Source organism: Oncorhynchus masou, chromosome 17 (assembly GCF_036934945.1).
Source record: "Oncorhynchus masou masou isolate Uvic2021 chromosome 17, UVic_Omas_1.1, whole genome shotgun sequence".
Taxonomy (NCBI): Eukaryota; Metazoa; Chordata; class Actinopteri; order Salmoniformes; family Salmonidae; genus Oncorhynchus; species Oncorhynchus masou.
Window position 1 is genome coordinate 899,733 of NC_088228.1, and position 16,134 is coordinate 915,866.

A 16,134-nucleotide genomic window follows, 5' to 3' on the forward strand; every position below is an offset into this window, starting at 1 on the left:
CTGGGCTGCATGTAGGGGACTGGGCTGCATGTAGGGACTGGGCTGCATGTAGGGACTGGGCTGCATGTAGGGACTGGGCTGCATGTAGGGACTGGGCTGCATGTAGGGACTGGGCTGTATGTAGGGACTGGGCTATATGTAGGGACTGGGCTGTGTGTAGGGACTGGGCTGTATGTAGGGACTGGGCTGTATGTAGGGACTGGGCTGCATAAGTAAGTCTGGAGATATCTTCATCTTTAGAAAGCAATACTCAACCTTTCAAGGATAAATCCCTCTGCAACCAATGGTTCATCTTCTTTTAGTTTTTTTTCAATAATAGTTATGAAATGTAAGGAGCATCTTTCCTGTCTATCCTTAGAAATGGTAATCCCAAGGTATTGTACCTTTTCCTTGACTGGAAAATTGAATATAGAAGGTATCACAAAGTCTTAACAGCAAACAATTCACACTTATTAACTCTTGATACTCTCCATCCCGGATCCGGGAGTGTAATCATCGACTGACACTAATTAGCATAACGCAATGGGCATAAATATCACTATAAAATATTCCTTTTCATGAAAATCACAATTGAAATATATTGAGACACAGCTTAGCCTTTTGTTAATCACCCTGTCATCTCAGATGTTCAAAATATGCTTTACAGCCAAAGCAAGACAAGCATTTGTGTAAGTTTATCGATAGCCTAGCATAGCATTATGTCCAGCTAGCAGCAGGTAACTTGGTCACGAAAATCAGAAAAGCAATCAAATTAAATCATTTACCTTTGATGAGTTTCGGTTGTTTTCACTCAAGAGACTCCCAGTTAGATAGCCAATGTTCATTTTTTCCAAAAATATTATTTTTGTAGGCGAAACAGCTCCGTTTGTTCTTCACGTTTGGCTGAGAAATCGCCCGGAAATTGCGGTCACCACAACGCCAATTTTTTTTCAAAATTAGCTCCATAATATCAACAGAAACATGGCAAACGTTGTTTAGAATCCATCCTCAAGGTGTTTTTCTAATATCTATTTGATAATATATCCGTCGGGACAATTCCTTTTTCTCTAGGACCGATTGGAGTAATGGCTACCTCTGTACTTTACGCGAGAATCTCTCTCGGAGCCACCATGTGACCACTTACGCAATGTGCCCCCATACGGCTATTCTTCAACAGAAATGTGTAAAACTACGTCACAATGCTGTCGACACCTTGGGGAATATGTAGAAAACGTAAGCTCGTTGATGGTACATTCACAGCTGAATAGGGAGTCATTGGAACGCAGCGCTTTCAAAACCTGGGGCACTTCCGGATTGGATTTTTCTCAGGCTTTCGCTTGCAACATCAGTTCTGTTATACTCACAGACAATATCTTTACAGTTTTGGAAACGTTAGAGTGTTTTCTATCAAAAGCTGTCAATTATATGCATATTCTAGCATCTTTTCCTGACAAAATATCCCGTTTAAAACGGGAACGTTTTTTTTTCTCCAAAAATGACAATACTGCCCTTAGAGTTCCAAGAGGTTTTTAAGGCTGGGACACAGCCAGTTGATTAAGGCTGGGACACAGCCAGTTGATTAATGCTGGGACACAGCCAGTTGATTAATGCTGGGACACAGCCAGTTGATTAATGCTGGGACACAGCCAGTTGATTAAGGCTGGGGCACAGCCAGTAGAATAAGACATGTGAAATGAAAGCATCCAACAGGAAAATGTGAGTAATGCCACGAAACAGAGACAGTGGAGCATGTATTGATACAGTGTGGACATTATTGTAGAGAAAGAGAGAGGATGAGATCTAGTATGAGGGAGAAGGGGGATACAGGAAATTAGTTTAAAGAGTATAGTGAGTAGAACGTCATTAGATATAGTCGCAAATATTTTATCTTTTTTTAAGAGCAACGGGGCTGACAGGTAGGATTTAGTTTCTCCGTGTCCCTGGCCCACACTCCAGTACAGTAGGTGGCGGTAATGCACCATAATATTGGATGCCAACCGCCGATAAACCCCACCGAAGAAGACTGAATACTGCTTCGTGATTTCAACGCATACCTCGGAGCTCCGGTATCAAATGTAACATAACTATTTAAACATTTAGAATAGGTTTTACTTGACTTGGGAAGTTGTGAATTCCACACGAGACTGATTTTTTTGTCGAGGGAGAGTGACAACTACACAGATTTGTTTGATACATATCTGCTCTTCAAATCTATTTCTGTAATTGTTTCTCAGCCTGAACTGCAGCCCGGAGTTTCAGGATAAGACGGTGAACGTGCAGTGTTGATTTCGGACAACACGTTTCTGATCAAAACAGTCATGTAAGTTTGTTACGACTAAACTTCAACGTTGGTCTGCGCTGTCCGCTGTGAGTTCATGTAATTTCTAAGTTCGCTTAAAAATGTGTTAATATCTAATTCACATTTGGAAGACTATAACATCTTTACTGTGCCACTTTTATATGGATGGGAGGCTAATCTACATTTCCCCTTTTATATACAAACTGAGTGTACAAAACATTACATGTTCTTTCTATGACCAGGTGAATCCAGGTGAAAGCTATGATCCCTTATTGATGTCACTTGTTAAATCCACTTCGAATCAGTGTACATTTGGTGAGGAGGCGGGTTAAAGAGGGATTTTTAAGCTTTGAAACATGGATTGTGTATGTGGCATTAAGGGTGAATGGCCAAGACAATAGTCTGAATGACTAAAACCAGGTAGAAAGTGTGTAGAAATGATAATTAAACTTTTTTTAAATTTAACCTCTTTTTTTTAAAGTTAACCTCTGAACTCTTTTTCTTTCCATTAGTATTTTCAACAGTTATTAGCAGCACTATTTAGTGAATTTGGTAGATTTTTGATCTCAAACCAGTGAATTTAACATTCAAGTATATGGGCAAAACTGAATTATTGATAATGGAAAAGTTGTTCCCTTGTCATGTAATTGGTACATTTACTATCAATCTAGTTTTCCAGATTGCATTTTGACCCCCCCTCCCCAATATGGATCACGACAGACAACCTGGTTCAATTTGGGTCTGAGGCAAAACCAGTTGAGAACCACAGTATTAGGCTAGCCCATTACTGGACTACAGGAGTTTATCGTTACTCCATATAATCCAAGGACCTTAGCTTGCTACATGTTCTGTTTAAAGGCCAATTTGGCTCTGGAAGCCGAAACGGACAAATACTACATCCTGAACGTGAATCGATTCTCTGCGGTACGGTTCTAGAAGCAAAAATCCCTTGACTTTCTTATCACATCAAAATAATTCCACAACTGAAAAAGACACTCTTAACCGGTTGGTGCCAACAGTATTTTTCGGTGACAGCACGTTGGTGGCATCATTCTCCTGTTTAGGAGATGTAGATGGTCAACTGGCATCGGTAGTCCACTCTGTCTTCATTAACACGCTCTTATATGGACATATGACTGTGTTGGGACACTAACCCTAACCATATCAATTTCACACTAAACCTGACCGTGTATCAATTTAACCCTATTTATATATATATATATATAGTGGGGCAAAAAAGTATTTAGTCAGCCACCAATTGTGCAAGTTCTCCCACTTTAAAAATATGAGGCCTGTAATTTTCATCATAGGTGCACTTCAACTATGACAGACAAAAATGAGAGAAAAAAATATAAAAAAATCACATTGTAGGATTTTTAATGAATTTATTTGCAAATTCTGGTGGAAAATAAGTATTTTAAAAATGTACATACAAAAAAATACTTCAGGGGAGTCTCAAGTTGGATATGATTTACCTTGAATATTGTAGACTATTAGCCAGACAACCTGCTGAGTTTAACAATAGACTGGATTTATCCACCAGGCGACCACTTTTTCCTCACTGTTGGGCTATTTGATGTGGAATCTTTAAGGGTTTATACATGGAAGCTAAATATCGTATATAGATAATATACTGCATAATCAAACACTCCCTAGTCAGCTAGTGTTTTGAGGGTGAACTGACGATATTATCTGGCGTTAATAGACTGGTTTTACGCACGACAACGTTCTAACCAAGCTGGGGATTAATTCCAGGACGGCTCATGTCACTCAGGTTCAGCTCGATTACATATTCAAAACAATCTATTGGCTGATCAGTATGTTGCATAAAAACTGTTTTTTTACCGATAGCCAGGGGCTCCAACAGTCACACTGTTAAGTGAGTTCAACAGATCATATCAAATAAAGGTTAAATAAATACAATCTGAGGCAGGATGACCAGGGATGTTCTCTTGATTAGTGTGTGAATTAGACCATTTCCTGTCCTGCTAAGCATACAAAACATTACTTTTGGGTTTGAGGGAAAATGTATGGAGTAAAAAGTACATTATTTTCTTTAGGAATCTAGTCAAGTAAAAGTTGTCAAAAAATATAAATGGTAATGTACAGATAAATACATAAACTACTTCAGTAAAAATACTTGAAAGTACTACTTAAGTACTTTACACCACTACAAGTGAGCCAGCTGTGATCAGTACCATCAGCTGGGAACTCGAGGTGGGCCGGCTGTAGGCTGGGTATACCCCACTTGGGTTCTTGAGAGCTAATCTAAAGTAGGAGAAATTGTTTGCTGAATGTATTTGCTGTCAGTAAGAGGCTAAACTGTGATATTTTAGTGATTAGCTGAAGCTGTATCGGCTCATTTTCTAGACCTTTGCAGGGTATGTGTACAGTATCCCGGACAACTTGTAGATGTACATACTGTTCCAGCTAACCCTGTCCATGAATCATTCACACCTACCAGGTTTCTACAAACCACCTTTCAAGCTGAACCTGTTCTTATTTATTTCAAATCCCCACATAGCTGATGTGCCCTTAACAACAGACTGGCAGCCAGGCCTGTCTGTGTAGTTGTCGACACCCTGATGACCCTGCTGAAACTATTTGCTTGCCTGCCTGCCTTGCCTGCCTGTATTGCTGTCTGCCTGCCTGTATTGCTGTCTGCCTGCCTGTATTGCTGTCTGCCTGCCTGTATTGCTGTCTGCCTGTATTGCTGTCTGCCTGCCTGTATTGCTGTCTGCCTGTATTGCTGTCTGCCTGCCTGCCTGCCTTGCCTGCCTGTATTGCTGTCTGCCTGCCTGTATTGCTGTCTGCCTGCCTGTATTGCTGTCTGCCTGCCTGTATTGCTGTCTGCCTGCCTGTATTGCTGTCTGCCTGCCTGTATTGCTGTCTGCCTGCCTGTATTGCTGTCTGCCTGCCTGTATTGCTGTCTGCCTGCCTGTATTGCTGTCTGCCTGTCTGCCTGCCTGTCTTGCTGCCTGTCTTGCTGTCGCGTAACACTACCTCTCCCCCTTCTCCAGGGAGATGTTACTGTGGGTGTTAGGGGTGTTGCTGCTGCTGTTCTCCAGTCTGGATGTGTGGTACTTCGTGCGTGCGGCGGTCACGGTGGTCAGGGCCTGGTTCCAGAAGCCGGTGTGGGACGTCCTGGGGGAACAGAGTGTGTCGGGACGCGTCCTGCTTCACGATATCGACCTGGGACACATGAACAATGCCAGATACCTCCGGGAGTGTGACTTCGCCAGGTTAGATGGGTCCCAGGAAGCTGAGTTCTCTGTTAGTTTTAACATATTCCTTTACCTCAGTAGCTCCTAACCCCTAGAGGATTCCTTTACCTCAGTAGCTCCTAACCCCTAGAGGATTGCTTTACCCCAGTAGCTTCTAACCCCTAGAGGATTCCTTTACCTCAGTAGCTCCAGTAGCTCCTAACCCCTAGAGGATTCCTTTACCCCAGTAGCTCCAGTAGCTCCTAACCCCTAGAGGATTCCTTTACCCCAGTAGCTCCAGTAGCTCCTAACCCCTAGAGGATTCCTTTACCCCAGTAGCTCCAGTAGCTCCTAACCCCTAGAGGGTTCCTTTACCCCAGTAGCTCCTAACCCCTAGAGGATTCCTTTACCTCAGTAGCTCCTAACCCCTAGAGGATTCCTTTACCCCAGTAGCTCCAGTAGCTCCTAACCCCTAGAGGATTCCTTTACCTCAGTAGCTCCTAACCCCTAGAGGATTCCTTTACCCCAGTAGCTCCAGTAGCTCCTAACCCCTAGAGGGTTCCTTTACCCCAGTAGCTCCTAACCCCTAGAGGATTCCTTTACCCCAGTAGCTCCTAACCCCTAGAGGATTCCTTTACCCCAGTAGCTCCAGTAGCTCCTAACCCCTAGAGGATTCCTTTACCTCAGTAGCTCCTAACCCCTAGAGGATTCCTTTACCCCAGTAGCTCCTAACCCATAGAGGATTCCTTTACCTCAGTAGCTCCAGTAGCTCCTAACCCCTAGAGGATTCCTTTACCTCAGTAGCTCCAGTAGCTCCTAACCCCTAGAGGATTCCTTTACCTCAGTAGCTCCAGTAGCTCCTAACCCCTAGAGGATTCCTTTACCCCAGTAGCTCCAGTAGCTCCTAACCCCTAGAGGGTTCCTTTACCCCAGTAGCTCCAGTAGCTCCTAACCCCTAGAGGGTTCCTTTACCCCAGTAGCTCCTAACCCCTAGAGGATTCCTTTACCTCAGTAGCTCCTAACCCCTAGAGGATTCCTTTACCCCAGTAGCTCCTAACCCCTAGAGGGTTCCTTTACCCCAGTAGCTCCTAACCCCTAGAGGATTCCTTTACCTCAGTAGCTCCAGTCGCTCCTAACCCCTAGAGGATTCCTTTACCTCAGTAGCTCCTAACCCCTAGAGGATTCCTTTACCCCAGTAGCTCCTAACCCCTAGAGGATTCCTTTACCCCAGTAGCTCCAGTAGCTCCTAACCCCTAGAGGATTCCTTTACCCCAGTAGCTCCAGTAGCTCCTAACCCCTAGAGGGTTCCTTTACCCCAGTAGCTCCAGTAGCTCCTAACCCCTAGAGGATTCCTTTACCCCAGTAGCTCCAGTAGCTCCTAACCCCTAGAGGGTTCCTTTACCCCAGTAGCTCCAGTAGCTCCTAACCCCTAGAGGATTCCTTTACCCCAGTAGCTCCTAACCCCTAGAGGATTCCTTTACCCCAGTAGCTCCTAACCCCTAGAGGATTCCTTTACCCCAGTAGCTCCTAACCCCTAGAGGGTTCCTTTACCCCAGTAGCTCCTAACCCCTAGAGGGTTCCTTTACCCCAGTAGCTCCAGTAGCTCCTAACCCCTAGAGGATTCCTTTACCCCAGTAGCTCCTAACCCCTAGAGGATTGTGTGTGTGTGTGTGTAACGTCCTGTACTTCCCCAGTACACCCACACAGGGTGTATGATGATGATGGTGATGTGAAAATGTTGTCCTCTCTAAGGTTCTCCCTGTACAGTCGTAACGGGGTGTTTAAAGCCTGCAGAGCCCTGAGGGCCACCATGGTGGTGGGGGCCACTACTATCCGCCTGCGCCGGGCCCTGTGCCTGGGGGAAGCATTTGAGCTGCGCACCAGAATCGTGGTCTGGGACGAGAAGGCCTTTTACCTAGAGCAGCGTTTCGTCTCCTGCAGGTGTGTGTGTCTGCTAATATAATGCCTTATGGACTTCAATGGAACTGTGTATGGCATGGGAACAACTGTGTATGGCATGGGGACAACTGTGTATGGCATGGGGACAACTGTGTATGGCATGGGGACAACTGTGTATGGCATGGGGACAACTGTGTATGGCATGGGGACAACTGTGTATGGCATGGGGACAACTGTGTATGGCATGGGGACAACTGTGTATGGCATGGGGACAACTGTGTATGGCATGGGGACAACTGTGTTGTTTACAACCTGTTTTGGCTTCATGTGTTACATCCCATATTAATCAGTCTATCATTTTTTCCTCTTCCAGGGACGGTCTGGTGGCAGCTGTCATGTTGTGTAAACAGAACGTCATGCGCAGCAGTCCTGACAAGATCCTACAGTTCCTCTGCAAGAGAAAAGTAAGAGGAAGTGGAAGGGAAGGAGGGGTGTGGGGGAGATGGTGGAGAGGAGGAAGATGGATGAGTGGACGAGCGACTGATGTAGAAGTTGAGATTTTTAAAGGAGGGCTGATATAAGTTTCAGTCCTCATAAGGGCTCGGAGGCGTGGCTCTCTCCTGTGTGTGTATGTTTGAACGTGGGAAGAGTTGGGACATCTGCCAAAACACAACAGCTACAGGCACTCAGCCTTCTAGATAACTTTAAACTGTCTAACCAGGAAGTAGCCTGTAACTTTAAACCGTCTAACCAGGAAGAAGCCTGTAACTTTAAACCGTCTAACCAGGAAGTAGCCTGTAACTTTAAACCGTCTAACCAGGAAGTAGCCTGTAACTTTGAACCGTCTTACCAGGAAGTAGCCCGTAACTTTGAACCGTCTAACCAGGAAGTAGCCCGTAACTTTGAACCGTCTGACCAGGAAGTAGCCCGTAACTTTGAACCGTCTGACCAGGAAGTAGCCCGTAACTTTGAACCGTCTGACCAGGAAGTAGCCCGTAACTTTGAACCGTCTGACCAGGAAGTAGCCCGTAACTTTGAACCGTCTGACCAGGAAGTAGCCCGTCACTTTGAACCGTCTGACCAGGATGTTGCCCGTCACTTTGAACCGTCTGACCAGGAAGTAGCCCGTCACTTTGAACCGTCTGACCAGGAAGTAGCCCGTGTCTTTGAACCGTCTGACCAGGAAGTAGCCCGTCACTTTGAACCGTCTGACCAGGAAGTAGCCCGTGTCTTTGAACCGTCTGACCAGGAAGTAGCCTGTAACTTTAAACCGTCTGACCAGGAAGTAGCCCGTAACTTTAAACCGTCTAACCAGGAAGTAGCCCGTAACTTTAAACCGTCTAACCAGGAAGTAGCCCGTAACTTTGAACCGTCTTACCAGGAAGTAGCCCGTAACTTTGAACCGTCTGACCAGGATGTTGCCCGTCACTTTGAACCGTCTGACCAGGAAGTAGCCCGTCACTTTGAACCGTCTGACCAGGAAGTAGCCCGTCACTTTGAACCGTCTGACCAGGATGTTGCCCGTCACTTTGAACCGTCTGACCAGGAAGTAGCCCGTCACTTTGAACCGTCTGACCAGGAAGTAGCCCGTCACTTTGAACCGTCTGACCAGGATGTTGCCCGTCACTTTGAACCGTCTGACCAGGAAGTAGCCCGTCACTTTGAACCGTCTGACCAGGAAGTAGCCCGTGTCTTTGAACCGTCTGACCAGGAAGTAGCCCGTGTCTTTGAACCGTCTGACCAGGAAGTAGCCCGTGTCTTTGAACCGTCTGACCAGGAAGTAGCCTAGACTATCTAGCCAACTTTCTTTCTTCGGCCGGTTTGACTTTGGATAGCCTCTCTGGGGCTAGTTAGGAACGTCCAATATATTCCACAATGTAAATGGGACAATATTTTCATGTTGCACACCTTTTCTCATTAAATGCTTTCAATATTTGTATATGAATTTCTACAATTCATAGTATCAGGTTTTTAAGTCATTGAATTTTAACATATTGTCCCATGTACATTGTGTTATTTACTGATGGGTATATCCAAAGTCAAACCAACATACCAGAGTCGGTGTGCGTTCCATTCCCAGGTGTTGGGCATTATGATCGGGTTGCCTTCAGCTCCAAATGGATAATAACTTGGGTACAGCTTTGAGCATATGGGCAGGAATGAAATAAACTCAACCCAGGGTTACACTTATACATAGTCTACCCTTCATCTGTCTGGCAAATCTCCACTTTGGACGAGACCTGACTTTTTGACCAAAATCCTAGATCCTATTTCCACTTCCTACTGTATTTTGACACTAAAATACATGGGATATCACTCAGTCCTCTTCTCTCACTCAGTCTTCTTCTCTCTGTGTGTTCAGGTGGAGTGTCCCGACTCAGTCCTCTTCTCTCTGTGTGTTCAGGTGGAGTGTCCCGACTCAGTCCTCTTCTCTCTGTGTGTTCAGGTGGAGTGTCCCGACTCAGTCCTCTTCTCTCACTCAGTCTTCTTCTCTCTGTGTGTTCAGGTGGAGTGTCCCGGCTCAGTCCTCTTCTCTCACTCAGTCTTCTTCTCTCTGTGTGTTCAGGTGGAGTGTCCCGACTCAGTCCTCTTCTCTCACTCAGTCTTCTTCTCTCTGTGTGTTCAGGTGGAGTGTCCCGACTCAGTCCTCTTCTCTGTGTGTTCAGGTGGAGTGTCCCGACTACCCTGAGGATCTGCAGCACTGGATCAGCTTCATCTCAGCCAGCAGCCAGGCCCTGAGAGCCCAGAGTGGACTAGAGGACAAGACTGGAGCGCAGGAAGACAAAGACAAGTGATTGAGTGCTGTGCTGTTGTCGACGATATGGGAGCATGAAGGCTCTCTCTGACAGATCTGTGGTGTATTCATTAGTGTCGACTGTAGGAAAACGTTTCTCATTTGAAATTAAGAGTTAATATTAGATTAATGTAGGTAGGTTTGTTCCGTTTGGTTCCTAGTGAATACACCCAAGCTTCAGACTGCTGGACGCGCTATCTCATCCACTCTGACCTCCTGCTGACTAAGGCTGCGTTTACACAGGTAGCCCAATTCTGATATTTTTTGCCACTAATTGGTTTTTTGACCAATCATATATTTTCACATCAGAAATTTTTCGGAGCTGATCAGATTTGGGCTGCCTGTGTAAACACAGCCCATGATACTTCACTTCACTGGTGCCTTCTCTCTTCTAGGCTCAGTCCCAAATGGACCATACGCCATATGCACTTGTGGAGATCTGAGAGGATTTGATTGGTATAAGCGATACGGTGAAACTTCTACCGAGCCTATCAAAGTGGAAGTTGGATCCATTTCCATATCGATTGCATCTGACCAATCATCTCACATCTGTACTAGGGCGTGTAGGGTCCGTTGTGGGACTGGACCTAGAGTCAAATAGGACAGACCTGTCTATCGACCCTCTGCTGTATCCTGGGTACTCCTTGTGGAGGGTGGCATGCACAACGGTCTGTTACTACTGACCATTCCATATAGGAATTGGAACATAGGAATCTATAGGAAAGAGGTCAAATGAATTCATCTATATTTTCTATGTTGTAAAATAAAAATCAATTGATTTGAGTTTGTTTGTTTGTTATAGGCTTTACTTAATACTGATAAAATGATTGTGAAATATTGGGAATAGAAACCTGGTTAAAACGTATTATAGTTTAAGATCTAATCAGGAGAATTTAAAGATTCTCTTGATGCAGACAGTGGGGTCTTTTCTCAACTCCTCGCCTCCTGCGAGACCTCTGATTTTCTCATCCAATGGGTTTTGAGGATGAGGAAAGAGGACGCGAGGGGTATGCATGAGAGAAGGCCAAACTCTCCTCGACCACTCATCGGTTTCCGGGTCACGGAGGAGAGAGGGAGGATGGACTTTTCCCCAAATGCGAGAAGGTCAGGGTCTTTGTTGTGATTAAAAATCAGCGAAGCATTTGACATTATTTGATTCGTGGAGTTCCTCCCTGGTTCAGCTGGGATGTGTACTACCTTGTCAGAGTTTTTGTATCCAGGCCATTGCAGTCGATGTTTTCTCATGTAGACAGTGTCGGCAGACAGGAGTTGTTTATTTTGTGTAGATTAATGTTAATTTTCTCACACCAAGTAGTATAATTCACCTTTCTTTCGTGTTTATTTTTTTCACCCCCGTCCAGTTGGTGGCGAGAATATACATTTTGCGTGTAGTTCGCCAACAAACCCGAAAAAGACATTGTTTGAACCAATCGAATTGTGGCAGGGTGACCGGCTGAAAGTAAGAACACGGTATATTACCGTTGTCCTGGCAGCAGGATATTAAGCTGACAGCACAATAGCGGATTTTTTTTATTCCTCTTCGAAATAAGAGTCCCTGTGGAAAAGACCAACATTTGAGAAAATCGATGTTTTTTCCACTCCAGTGCAGTACAACGTTTAATCACAGCATTGCAACCACCTCTTAAAAAGACAATGGGAAATTTGATGTATTTTTTATTTAACCCAGAATTATTATTTAAGTTTACATAAATACTCATATGTTGAAAGCTATTGGGTAGGCTATATTTAAAGAAATACACTGTTAATAAAATACAAAATATATGTTATTAGAATTACTCAATACAGTCTGCAAAACTTAAATGGGTCTCTTGTGCTGACAGAGTACTAGTGAGCCTTCACTCCACCCACTCCTTTCACTGCACCGCAGGACGCGGTATAAGGGATACTTATTATAGAGGCGGCAGGTAGCCTAGTGGTTAGAGTGTAGGGGCGGCAGGTAGCCTAGTGGTTAGAGTGTAGAGGCGGCAGGTAGCCTAGTGGTTAGAGTGTAGAGGCGGCAGGGTAGCCTAGTGGTTAGAGGCAGGTAGCCTAGTGGTTAGAGTGTAGGGGCGGCAGGTAGCCTAGTGGTTAGAGTGTAGAGGCGGCAGGTAGCCTAGTGGTTAGTGTGTAGGGGCGGCAGGTAGCCTAGTGGTTAGAGTGTAGGGGCGGCAGGTAGCCTAGTGGTTAGAGTGGATGGGCGGCAGGTAGCCTAGTGGTTAGAGTGTAGGGGCGGCAGATAGCCTAGTGGTTAGAGTGTAGAGGCGGCAGGTAGCCTAGTGGTTAGAGTGTAGAGGCGGCAGGGTAGCCTAGTGGTTAGAGCGTAGGGGCGGCAGGTAGCCTAGTGGTTAGAGTGTAGGGGCGGCAGGTAGCCCAGTGGTTAGAGTGTAGAGGCGGCAGGTAGCCTAGTGGTTAGAGTGTAGGGGCGGCAGGTAGCCTAGTGGTTAGAGTGTAGGGGCGGCAGGTAGCCTAGTGGTTAGAGTGGATGGGCGGCAGGTAGCCTAGTGGTTAGAGTGTAGGGGCGGCAGGTAGCCTAGTGGTTAGAGTGTAGGGGCGGCAGGTAGCCTAGTGGTTAGAGTGGATGGCGGCAGGTAGCCTAGTGGTTAGAGTGTAGGGGCGGCAGGTAGCCTAGTGGTTAGAGTGTAGGGGCGGCAGGTAGCCTAGTGGTTAGAGTGGATGGGCGGCAGGTAGCCTAGTGGTTAGAGTGTAGGGGCGGCAGGTAGCCTAGTGGTTAGAGTGGATGGGCGGCAGGTAGCCTAGTGGTTAGAGTGTAGGGGCGGCAGGTAGCCTAGTGGTTAGAGTGTAGGGGCGGCAGGTAGCCTAGTGGTTAGAGTGGATGGGCGGCAGGTAGCCTAGTGGTTAGAGTGTAGGGGCGGCAGGTAGCCTAGTGTTTAGAGTGTAGGGGCGGCAGGTAGCCTAGAGGTTAGAGTGTAGGGGCGGCAGGTAGCCTAGTGGTTAGAGTGTAGGGGCGGCAGGTAGCCTAGTGGTTAGAGTGTAGGGGCGGCAGGTAGCCTAGAGGTTAGAGTGTAGGGGCGGCAGGTAGCCTAGTGGTTAGAGTGTAGGGGCGGCAGGTAGCCTAGTGGTTAGAGTGTAGAGGAGGCAGGTAGCCTAGTGTTGTAACTTTTTTTTTTACCAATAATGAAAATGTTGACACCGTTATGTTGAGAATAGTGGGCTGTAGAGAAGTGTTCTACTGTCTCAGCTAAAGTGGGGTGGGAGATAATCAGTAAGATTTCTCTTATGTGTATTTTTAGAGGGGGACGGTGTCGTACATAACCATAAGCAGCACTTATGGCTGCACTCTATGCATTATGGTGCCATAGGCTATCCAAATCACTGTAGGGGGGGACTTGGTGGCCTGTATATTATTTGAATTAGTTATACACGTTGCAATGTTTTGAAATGCGGGCTTTTATTTTTAACATTTTCCTATTACCATACCAACCGGAAGTCATCGTTTGTGCTGCTTGCAGAATACCGGCTCGTCATTTACGGCTTCTTCCACTTCGCAGCACATCTCCAGATAAACGCTGTAAGTTTACCGGCTATTCAATTATGAAAATTAAAAACATACCTTGTACATGTTAACATCTGTCTAGAAATATATATAATACAACTTCAATGATAAAATAAGGGTCAATACAATCCCGACACCACATTTGAGCTAGCTAATTTAGCTAGCAGATTACCTGAGGTAGCACGCAAACGTTTGTTGGTCTGTACTTGAACGTTATTGAACAAGCTAACGCTAGTCAGCGAGTAATTCAATTACATTTTGCTCAGTGTTTGATATCAAGTTGAATGTGTAGTTTACGCTGCTGATGATTTACAGTGGTTGCCAAGGGAAAGCCATGTTTCCCCAAATAATATATATATATATTTTAAACAACCATATATATAATAATTCGGGAATCTCTTGTGTTTCATAAATGTCCAATCAATTCGCAAGAGGCTGAATGTGTCTCACTGGAGAAAGCGAACGAAACAACGCCCCTCTGTCTCAGTATGTGTACTGTATCTATCTGATGCTGTCTGGTCAGAAAGAGTATGACATTGAAGACACCCATAGCAGTAAATGCAAGGGAAGCCAGTGAGCATTTGGCCTCCCTTGATAAAAACATATAAAATAATAGCCAATCAGCGTTCTTTCCTCTCTTCCTGCAAGTGTATACTCGTCAGACGTCATGATACGTCATTAGAAGTGTCCACTTCATTTAAGGGCTGAGGGGATAGGGTGTGTCTTATAAGTGTTTGGGCTACAAGCCAGGGATTTGTACAGTTTTACTTAATTCTCTGTACTGGCCAATGATGATAATGGGGATTCAGATCCAACCATTAATTAATATATTATGCCCCTGGTCTGGGAGGATGGAAGTTCAATATGTAGCTGGAGGTAGTATGCGAGCAAGGATTTTAGCCAGGTAGCTTAGGACAACAAAACTGAAAGGTTGTACTGTATGACAGAGTCATAGACCGTTTAGACAACATGAAAATGAGGATGGCTTTGGTGTTTTTCTACAAATAGGGTGAGTCAACATGTCTTTTTCTTCTACACACAGATGTGCAAAAATCAGTACAATTGACAGCCACATCATATTTAGCTTACTTTGATTGGACTAAATAGTTTTTGGTATCTTTTAGTTGTCACTTTATTTGACTAAGAGGAGGTGATTGGATGCTGAAATGGTGTGGGTTTGTCATGCAATAGAATCCAACTGATGCATTCTGCCTACAACAAAATCTGTTTCATAGTTTGTTTTGGTATGTTGCATTGAAAGTAGCTAATAGGGCTTTGATTTGATCACAATTCCCACAATAGAGGGGAATGTTGATAGTGTTAACTAAAGGGGAAAATGAGAAAGGTGAGAAGTTCAATCGTGTGCTCCTCTGCGTGGGCTGATGCTTCTCTGTGCAGCAGTACCAGGGAGCTGCACACTCGCCACTTAGGGGGAACATTGATCACAACACATACGTTGTAATATGGCATTATCTTCTGGATTGGCTTCCCCGGTGATTTAACCCACGCTAATGTTGATTTAACAAATGACCTAGCTAGCTAGTGAGTAGCCATAATCCCAATAGACATTCATTACATTCTCTCTCTAATGTTGATTTAACAAATGACCTAGCTAGCTAGTGAGTAGCCATAATCCCAATAGACATTCATTACCTTCTCTCTCTACTGTTAATTTAGCAAATGACCTAGCTAGCGAGTAGCCATAATCCCAATATACATTCATTACCTTCTCTCTCTAATGTTGATTTAGCAAATGACCTAGCTAGCTAGCGAGTAGCCATAATCACAATAAACGTCATTACCATCTCTCTCTAGTCACATCACATTTTAATTGTCACATGCTTCGTATACAAGTGTAGACTAACATTGAAATGCTTATTTTACAGGCCTTTCAAACAACGCAGAATACAATAAAAAAATATATGCTAACACGAGGAATAAATATACAATGAGCAATGATAGCTTGGCTATATATAGGGAGTACCAGTACCTAGTCAATGATAGCTTGGCTATATACAGGGAGTACCAGTACCTAGTCAATGATAGCTTGGCTATATACAGGGAGTACCAGTATCTAGTCAATGATAGCTTGGCTATATACAGGGAGTACCAGTACCTAGTCAATGATAGCTTGGCTATATACAGGGAGTACCAGTATCTAGTCAATGATAGCTTGGCTATATACAGGGAGTACCAGTACCTAGTCAATGATATACACTATATATACAGCAGTATGAGGACACCCCTTCATACACTATATATACAGGACACCCCTTCATCCACTATATATACAGCAGTATGAGGACACCCCTTCATCCACTATATATACAGGACACCCCTTCATCCACTATATATACAGCAGTATGTGGACACCCCTTCATCCACTATATATACAGGACACCCCTTCATCCACTATATATACAGCAGAATGTGGACACCCCTTCAT

The 16,134-nt window shown here is 44.8% G+C and overlaps 2 protein-coding genes across 3 annotated transcripts in view; both read left to right on the plus strand.

Annotated features, from left to right (window-relative positions):
• Positions 1-1,978: 1,978 nt before the first annotated feature.
• On the plus strand, positions 1,979-10,957 carry them6 (thioesterase superfamily member 6). The gene is made up of 6 exons (XM_064992020.1): positions 1,979-2,054; positions 2,214-2,299; positions 5,299-5,520; positions 7,234-7,422; positions 7,754-7,844; positions 10,047-10,957. Coding segments are annotated over exons 2-6 (633 nt in total). The 5' UTR covers positions 1,979-2,054; positions 2,214-2,297; the 3' UTR covers positions 10,176-10,957.
• A 278-nt stretch (positions 10,958-11,235) lies between these two features.
• The window catches only part of LOC135558300 (protein THEM6-like), a 31,557-nt gene continuing 26,658 nt past the window's right edge, over positions 11,236-16,134 (plus strand). Inside the window, exons 1-2 of one of the 2 annotated variants that reach the window (XM_064992022.1) lie at positions 11,236-11,278; positions 13,645-13,703. Coding sequence is in view for 1 of the 2 variants with exons in the window: in XM_064992021.1 (XP_064848093.1) it covers positions 11,253-11,278 (26 nt within the window). In the remaining variant the exon portion in view is untranslated. The remainder of the gene's footprint in view (positions 11,279-13,644; positions 13,704-16,134) is intronic. The other variant, XM_064992021.1, reaches the window with a different exon arrangement.